The sequence below is a fragment of the Dunckerocampus dactyliophorus genome, chromosome 6 (genome assembly GCF_027744805.1).
Source record: "Dunckerocampus dactyliophorus isolate RoL2022-P2 chromosome 6, RoL_Ddac_1.1, whole genome shotgun sequence".
Lineage (NCBI taxonomy): Eukaryota > Metazoa > Chordata > Actinopteri > Syngnathiformes > Syngnathidae > Dunckerocampus > Dunckerocampus dactyliophorus.
Window position 1 is genome coordinate 31,842,848 of NC_072824.1, and position 9,342 is coordinate 31,852,189.

A 9,342-nucleotide genomic window follows, 5' to 3' on the forward strand; every position below is an offset into this window, starting at 1 on the left:
TTTGATTAGCCTTTACTTTGCACCTCAAAGACTTTGTGCTAATGCGACATGCTTATAAGTAGAAATCCATGTGTCGCCAAGATGTGTGTTGGCTGTGGCTCAAGCGCCTGCGCCATATGTTGATGCGTCTGCGCTGCTTCCTGCTGTGCGGCGCCTGACACTAACAATCATATCAGCTGGACTTAACACGCACTAAGTCGCTTGTTTATCCGGCAATTCCGACACCTAGACGAAATGACCACTTCAATCCAGTTTGTTTGATTACCCGTTTGGGGGTCGATGGCAAACAAGGCGGACAGGTCGCCAGGAAGGATGCCGTAGGTGACGCCACCGAAGCTCCCAGAGTCGGCGTCTGTGGCGATGACATTGAGGATTTCAGTGCCAGGCTGAGCGTGGCTGCTGATGCTGCCGGTGTAGCCCTCAGGGTTGAACACCGGAGCATTGTCGTTCAGGTCTTCCATGTCCACGTGCACGTAGGTTTGTGCGCTCAGGCCTCCCTGAAGAGCAGAAAGTTAAAAATCGATCATAATAAAAGACATACATTTTTATAAATCTTCTTAGTCTTTGCAAACGTATGCTATTTTGTTGCAAACATCAGACAACTCAAGGGTTTTAGACAAACTGAACCTATGCGTTTTACTAAATGTCACAGTTTGACGTCGTCAATGAACCCTCGGTACTCATTCCTGTAAAGACTGAAGACAATTTAACATCTTCTTCCAGTTCTTCTCTGCGTTACATTTTAATTATAAAATAAACAAAAGCAATTATTGAAATGACATTGCAGCCAAAGTCAAGGCAACACATAAAAACGTAAGCCATAAAAATATCTTTTCAATCCATCACAAAATAATAGCAACAACAACAAGTAAGTGTAGAAAAACACATTTCCATAATGAAGTTCAGGGCGCGCACAGCGCAACTGACTATGCTTTAAGGCTTTGCATGGAACTAGTCGTTACAAATGCAATGAAGACTTTTACTGTATACGCGTATATGGGCTACATGTATCCACTTTGGGAACTTGGCTGTACATGATAAGTTCACTTGATCAAATTAACTACATTTTGGTTACAAAAGACAGAAAGTGAATTTGTTACCGGGTCCTCGGCTGTGACCAGGATGTCATGGACCGTCTGTCCAGCGTCTCTGTCGATCTCCTGGGAGAAACACAGATCTCCAGTGTGTGGGTTGATGTGGAAGAGCTGGTTCTGGTCAGACAGCGAGTAGACCAGCGTGCCGAACTCTGGACTGTCTGCGTCTTCGGCCACAACCTACGAAAAAGGACATGCAGGTGGAAACCTCAGTAGGGCTACGCAATGTTGTGTAAATGTTGTCTGTGGATTTAAAACCACGTAACAGACGGTGTACAACTGCATATCGGCATTAGGGGCAGGGTGTAAAGTGCCCCACCAAAGGCTGGTGTCATCTTAAAGCACTTTTTGCTCGCACAGCTGGGCAAAAGGGGCTGCCATTTTGACGGTGTCCTATAAATTCTGCCTAGCAACAAGTGGATGTGGAAATGACTTCCTGGTTATATGAGCAAATATGGTAAAGTGCTAGCTAGCATCAATAAGGTCAATCCATGCCGTGTAAATTAGGGATGTCCCGATCCACATTTTTTGGCTTTGGATCCATCCATCCTTCTTTTTTCTATGCCGCTTAATCCTCATTTGGGTCACAGAGCCTACCACAGCTGACTTTGTGCAAAAGGCAGGTTACATCCTGGACTGGTCGCCAGCCAATCGCAAAAATAACAAAAATAAACGAAAATAATATAAAAATAATGCAACCAAAGTATTGCTGAATTTACTTTTTTATTACACAGCATGATCAACAATATTGTTTGACCTTTGCAACAAACCTCTGAGTCAGATCCCTAATCCAATAAGACCAAATAAAAGTCCATCCAATAAAAGATAAAATTGGAAAAAATGGGCGTGCACAATACTTTTAGGGTAGGATTAATCATCTGACATGGTTACAGATCAATTTGTGTGGTGATTTAGAATATCTGACTTTTTTTAAACAAACTCTCTTAACGCAACAGTAATTTATTGACGGACCCTAGAATAAACGACCAGTGCTTAGAGCAGCACTTCCCGTGCGAGCTCCCCTCACACGATGTCACAGCAGCACTACCGCTGTAGCTACGGAGCCCAATTTCCAATGTGAAACTAACTTCACAACGGTACACCGAGGACATGTCTGCATGGTTTGGCCCAGAGTTACGAACGTGATACGGAAACCAGATTGGCCCCATCTCATGGTGGAAGTTGACATTATCCGAGCTTCAAAATACAGCAGATCGGCAGCCGATCCTGATCCTGAAGATGGGCTCGGGACGTCCGTAGTGTGAATCATAGCAGCGGTATCGCTCTTGACAAAAAAAAGCACATCATAACATGAAATAAAAAAATCCAAACAACCAGGGAGACAAGTGACAAAGTGTCTTAATTCTCTGTGTGTCTCTGACAAAAGACACATTTTACAATCCACAAAGACGTGACAAAACGTGGCAAAACCTGGTGAAAGTCTGCAGTGATGCTCTGGAACACACCCAGCCGAATTTGAGCATGAAAACAGGGACGGCTCTCATTCGATTGCGCATGTGGTATAATATAATATGATAACATACTGTAGTTACTGTATTGGTCGTAGCTGCGATGATACGTTCCAGGCGTCAGTAACTCGGTGCCAGGCCACTGTTCTGTGCTGTAGAAGTTACAAGGCTGCTTTTGTCTTTGTGTACAAAGACATGAAGGCTGCTTTTGTCTTTGGGACCTTAGAGCAAACACGACAGCACTGAAAACGTCTTGGTGCTGAGCACAGAAGAGGTACAAGACAACAACATTTACTCCAAGTAAAAGCGACATCAAAATCATCACGATTCATTCATAATCAGGGTGCGGTCAATTAAGTCTTCGGAGATTTACAGTTTCACGTGTAATAACACCAGCAGGTTTCGATACTAGAGCTGCTAGCACTTTAGCGCTTTATGTCTCCACAAATTCATGGTTTTGTCAAGTGCACACGGTTTTATGCCTATTATTTTACTGTTTTTATTTATTCTTCCTTCTTTTCTTTGATGTCAAATGTTTCTGTTACTGAACTTAACAACTATTTTTGTATTTGTACTTTATTTATCCCACAGCGGGGAAATTCACTTGTTACAGCAGCAAGCAAGATATGCAAGTAAAGAATACAGTGTAAAGAATACATATTGACTACAACATGGTTCAGGTGGTGCATGCAACTAAATGTGGAAAGTAGCCACTTGCTATATCATCTTGCATATTTACATGAAAACGTTGATTAATGTGCACTGTCCCGTATCTCTTACAAAAGAGATGCTATAAATCAAAAAGGTGTGGTTACATTTTGGGAAGGTTTTAAATGTTGACTTTTACACTTGGGACTAGGGCTTGGCGATTCATTGCAAACTAACCAAAACAGACATTTAGAGCTTCTAATCGACGTAAAACACTACACTTTAGTCAGGGCTATTAAGGAGAACATGCTATTTTCACGTTTTAGAGAGCATATTACAGTGTTTTAACGTGCCTGCTAATTTAAAACTACGATGTGATGTTTTGTTTTTTTTTTAGCATTTTTGTACAAGAGATTCATTGTCTTCTATTTTGGCACAGATCTTCATAAATTTTATTCTGTATAAGAATATTACGGAACCCCAGAGGGGACATGGAGGAAAAAAAATGATAAAAAATACCTAAAAATAATGTTTGCGAGACCAAAAAACAACCATTAGACCTGAGAATCGACAATAACGTTAGACCGACATGATCTATTCAGTTGGAAATTGTGCTAAATGTAGGCTAACTGTGCCAACTGTAGCTAGCTGTACTTAATCATTAGCAAAGATAGTCTAAGGCATGGGGCCGCATGGTTAGCATGTTGGCCACACAGTCAGGAGATCAGGAAGACCTGGGTTTGAATCGCCACTTGGGCATTTTTGTGGAGTTTGCATGTTCTCCCCGTGTGTGCATGGGTTTTCTCCGGGTACTCCGGTTTCCTCCCACATTCCAAAAACATGCATGTTAGGTTAACTGGCGACTCTAAATTGTCCATAGGTATGAATGTGAGTGTGAATGGTTGTTTGTCGATATGTGCCCTGCCATGGGTAGGCGACCAGTCCAGGTTCCTGCATACCCCCCGTTCGATATCAGCAAAAAACAGTATCAAATTATATTGGCGTGCATCTATAAACATGGCTATTAGCACTCCGATACCATCAGTTAAGTAATAATGAACAAGTCATAAAAGTATGTATGATTTGTGCTGATATCAGATCGGATTGGTATCTGTATCAGCCGATACTCAAGACTACAATATTCTATCAGAAGTGAAAAAGTTGTATCAGGACACCCCTGTATTAAACACAAAAGTTTGAGCCCCATAAGTAGGACTCACGTAAAAGTTGTAGCACATCTCAATGTGCGTTACAAAACATCTCGCTGTAACTTTCGGGTGTTCTCCGAAATCGCAACAAAATTTTGTACGCACCTTTAGGGGGGACTGATAAGCACAAACGGTGCAAAATATGGTTGGTGAAGTCTGCTCCTTACTTGTAAAAAGCAGCTTCCAGGTGGACTGTGCTCGGGGACGCTCACGTTGTAGAGTCGCTGCAGGAACACGGGCTCGTTGTCGTTGACGTCCTCCAGCAGCAGGGTGACGGTAGCGGTGGACGACAGAGCCGGTTCCCCCCTGTCCGCCGCCACCACCAGAAACCACACCTCCGCCTGTATCTCCCTGTCCAGGTCTCCTGCTGTGGTGACCAGACCGGACCAGGCGTCGATGCTCACCAGACTGTCCCGGTTGGACTTGAGGATGGAGTAGTTGATGTCTGCGTTGGCGCCTTGGTCATTGTCTTGCGCCTGCATCCGGATGAGGGAAGTCCCCTTAGGAGCATCTTCTGTGATGCTGACAATGAGGGTGTCTTTCTCAAAGACAGGAGGACAGTCATTCGTGTCAGACACCTTTATGAGAAGAACCGTCTCACTGCTCAAAGGGGGGCTCCCTAGATCGGAGGCATGGACCTTCAGTTCGTAAAGGTCCCTGTCTTCCCTGTCCAACTCTGCGTTCACACACAAAGCGAACAGGAGGTCATCAGTCTGCGTCAAGGTGAACTTCCCATTGCCGCCCTCGAGTGCCACAGAGACCCTGTCTCCCTGGAGATCGGGGTCTGACACGGAAATCCTTGCAACGTAGTCTCCTATCCCAGCATCCTCCGACACCAGAGCCTCACCAGTCTCGCTGAGGAACAGGACGCTGATGGAGGGGCTGTTGTCGTTGACGTTTAGCACCTTCACCACCACAAACGTGCTGCTGGACTCCGGCTGTGCGCCGTTGTCTCTGGCGGTGACGATCAGCTCGTGGAAACCAAGCGCTTCAAAATCCAGCGCTTTGTTGAGATGAACCACTCCGGTTGTTTGGTTTACAGAGAAAAATTGGTCGGGGTCACTCTGCCGCCGGTTGATCTCGTAGGTGATTCTGGCATTGTCGCCCAGGTCCAGGTCCGTGGCATGGACCCGGCACACAGATGATCCAGCAGGAGTGTTTTCTGATACAGATGCATGATACTCAGTCTGGTTGAACACAGGCGGGTTGTCGTTCTCGTCCACGATGCGGATGTTGACCCGCAGTGTCCCGGTCCGTGCTGGAATGCCACCATCGAAGGCCTCTATGGTCAGCGAGTACAAGTCCTGAGCTTCTCTGTCGACTTTGCTCATGAGGACCAAATCCAGACTGACGTGGTTTGCTGTAGCACCACCTCGCTGCTCCAGTTGGAAGGTATCCCCCATCTCAGCCTCTCGGATTCTGTACCCTTGAGTACCAAAGTCACCTTCATCCTGGTCCCGAGCTCCTTCGAGGTGAAAGCGGGTCCCAGGTGGACTGAGCTCCGACACTTCCAAGTCCACCTCCTCTGAGGGGAACACCGGAGAATAATCGTTGACGTCGTCCACCTCGAGCCTCACTCTGATCATTTCCCCTGTAAGGGTGGCCGCCACAAAGTCGTACCTCCCTCTGGTCTCGCGGTCCAGGACCACTGCCGTGGAGATGATCCCCGTGTCTGCGTCGATTTCCAAGTCTCGGAAGACGTACGAGTCCTGGCTTTCCGAGATGAAGAAGCCGGTGCTGGCTCTGCTTAGACCTGCCGCCAGGTCCCCGACAATGGTTTTAGCGGGTAGGCCTTCTTTGACAGAAAGTGTCAGGTTGAACAGGTGGGCGAGGGAGTGGGTGCAAAGCAGCGCCAGCACCAGCAGCATGGGCAAGCTTTGCCGGTACATTCCTCACCTTTTTTTTTTGGTTTTTGGATGCTTTAGAGGCAAAGAGATAAGTCACGCTACATGCTCTTAGGTAAGCTGTCCTCTTCAGCCGCACCTGTCCTCCGTGTACTGTTCTTCTTCTCCATGGCGCATTTTCAGCTGCTTTTTTGGCGTTTGTAGCACAGGTTCGGCAAACATGTCACAGCACTATGGATGCACCCCACTGACACACTCCATCTGTGTGTGTGTGTGTGTAATCGCGCCACTGGTAATTAGGCCGGGAGGAGGGCGATTACACTGCCAGACGTCACAGTGCACTGACGACACAAAGAACAAGAGACATACTGTAAATACCACTACAATACAGTACATACAGGTATATCATGTTATTAGTATGATATATATATATATACATATACATATATATATATATATATATATATATATATATATATATATATATATATATATATACACATACAGTATATATACACACACACACACACACTGTATACACATATGGATAGTAGTTAAATGTCTTTAAAATTAACTTTAGTAGTAGTCCTTATAGTTAAAAGGTAGCACATCAGATCTATTGTGATCTTGTAACAGAAAGCATGTCACTTCACACACACACAAAACTTTCAATAAAAAATGTCCTTCTTCTTGTGGTATGCTAGTAGATGTACCAGTTGTACACCTTCAAATAATACGTTAAGTACAAGGATGTGTTCGGTTTGTTGAAGGGATTAAAGAGAATAAATGACCTCCAAAGCCTTTTAATGAGTTTTACCTTTGGTGTCAGGAGAACAGGGCTTTTTCCACTGAGAGCCGCATACAGAATATTCAATGGATGCGAGGGAGAGATTTCGATAGTTTACATTTTGTAATCCAATCCATTTAGATATTGTAATAAGCAAAAAAAAAAAACACAGCCTGCATCTCAGCCTTGTGTGTTAGGCGGCAAAACATGTTATTAGTATGAATTTTTGTCCTTACCTTTACGCATTTATGCTCCTTTTTCCATAGTTTTTATATTTAACTCATAAAAGTACAACCTATTTAGCTTATTTTTTCAGTAGGCCACAAACGCCCCAGTAATTAGACACCCCAGCAGTAGCTTTACTGTAGCTCCCTCTGGTGAAGAGGAGAAGCTGCAACTGGAGGCATTACGTCTGTGAGGACGGCAGCTCTGTCATGAATAAATAATACATGTCAAATAAAATAATGAGAAATAAAATTAATCACTCTCTGATGGTGTCAATGATTATCTTTAATTATTAATATTTTCTTTGTAAACAATGAGGTGGCTCGGCCAAGCAACAGAGATGCAACCTGAGCTGCTTTGAAAACAAATGGTTACCAAGCAGTCTTGAAGTGATTGTGTGAAGCTGCTTCAACAGATGGTTTTTAACTTCATGAATCATGTCTCGTCACATTATGCTCTCCTACCAGTGGGATGACCAGGCTGTGGTCACCAAGATCTACCAGCGCCTCAGAGAAGCCGGCCTGTCGGTGTGGATGGACGTCCAGCAAGGAGGAATGACGGGGAACATCAATGACGCGTAAGTGATAACTGCTCATGCTTGGAGGATCCCAACAATGTGCCTTTGACAAAAGCAAGGCACTCACACCCATAGCTTTCACATACATGTACCTGAAAAGCGCTAAGTCTGGCTTTGCAGTCTATGGACTAGATGGCCCACCTAGTAGTCCAGGCTTGTGTCGTCCTTCCATGATAGTGTTTCTACTTCAGGATGGCGGCGGCTGTGGAGGAGGCGGCCGTCATCTGTCCCTTCATGACTCCGGCCTACCAGGCGTCTCGCAGCTGCAAGAAGGAGCTGAACTACGCCGACAGCAGGGGGGTGGCCGTGGTCCCCGTCATGCTGACCCAGGACTGGGTGGCCAGCGAGTGGCTGGGCCTCATCACAGCCGGCCTGTTGTGGGTTGACTTCAGGTGAGAAGATCCCAGACCGGGATAAAAAGCAAGTCTCTAAACCTGAAGCTCGGTCTTCTAGAGACGCAGAGAAGGATAAGGAGCACTTTGAGGAGTGCGTCCGCTCTCTGCAGGAGGAGATCTTGTTCAATGTGGGCCACCTGCTGACACTGGAGGAAGACCAAGACCAGACCCCTAAAGGCCACCTGAAGAAGAAACTAGGCCGCGCCTTCTGTCACGCGCTCTCCAGGCTTCACATCCACGACTTAGGTGAGGAAAAGCTTTCAAAATTAACTAACAAGTACAATCACAACCATTTCAAGTCAGACTTGATTTGCTATCTTACATTTAAATGTGAAGGTTTAGTTGGTTTGTTGGTGTTCTCTCTGGTGGAGAGAAGAACTACAGTATGGGGGTGGCACTTCCTCTCCGAGGGATGCTGTGCAAACTACAAGCACAATCATAAAAATATTTTGTTAAATGAACAGATGCAAAAGTGTCAATCAAAACTAAGAATAATGATCTTTGCACAGGAGCTGGTGTTCTTTCAAATTGAGTGGGTGCAGCAGACAAGGGGGCATGTCTCTCACCCAGTGTTCCTTCCAACTGCTACTTTGGATCACGCCGGGGTCACCACAGTGGCAGATGAACGCGACGTAGCTGTTCTCGAGATGGGAACAATATCCACAAAGCCCACGCTGGGTGAGAGGCATGCCCCTTAGTGTCTGCCACATAACCACCAGAGGACACTGTTGCAACAAACATGACATTTTTAACATGTTTGTGTAAGAAACGTGCTACGAACAAGCCTGACTAACTTATTTTGCCTTTGCAAGAGGCTCAGAGTATCAGAAACAGCTCCCAGTATGATGCAGTACAGCTGTACAACTACAGTAATAAAAAGTGAGCATTGTAAAAGCAGCATTTTTATACTGGAGTCACACAGGTGTACCTACAGAGGTGGTCAAAGGTGTTTGCTTGACTCTGCAGGCGAGTGCTTGATGGACCCGGCGAGCGGAACAGGTAGTCCAGTCCAGCTGAAAGAGGCGCTTGATGCTGGTTGTTACTGGGAGGAGATAAAGGGCAGCGGTTGTAAACACTACAGGAACGCTGTGACCA

General features: G+C 45.4%; 1 protein-coding gene across 3 annotated transcripts in view; it reads right to left on the reverse strand.

Moving 5' to 3' along the window:
- Positions 1-9,218, reverse strand: part of dchs2 (dachsous cadherin-related 2) — a 50,986-nt gene extending 41,768 nt beyond the window's left edge. The window contains exons 1-5 of one of the 3 annotated variants that reach the window (XM_054778768.1): positions 8,814-9,218; positions 7,994-8,671; positions 4,587-6,604; positions 1,101-1,274; positions 266-497 (exon numbers count right to left, since the gene is read on the reverse strand). In XM_054778768.1, the coding sequence (XP_054634743.1) occupies positions 266-497; positions 1,101-1,274; positions 4,587-6,308 (2,128 nt within the window). In that variant the 5' untranslated portion in view covers positions 6,309-6,604; positions 7,994-8,671; positions 8,814-9,218. Of the gene's footprint in view, positions 1-265; positions 498-1,100; positions 1,275-4,586; positions 6,605-7,080; positions 7,139-7,286; positions 7,428-7,993; positions 8,672-8,813 lie in introns of those variants that run through there. The other 2 variants (XM_054778769.1, XM_054778767.1) reach the window with 2 other exon arrangements.
- Positions 9,219-9,342: the final 124 nt, after the last annotated feature.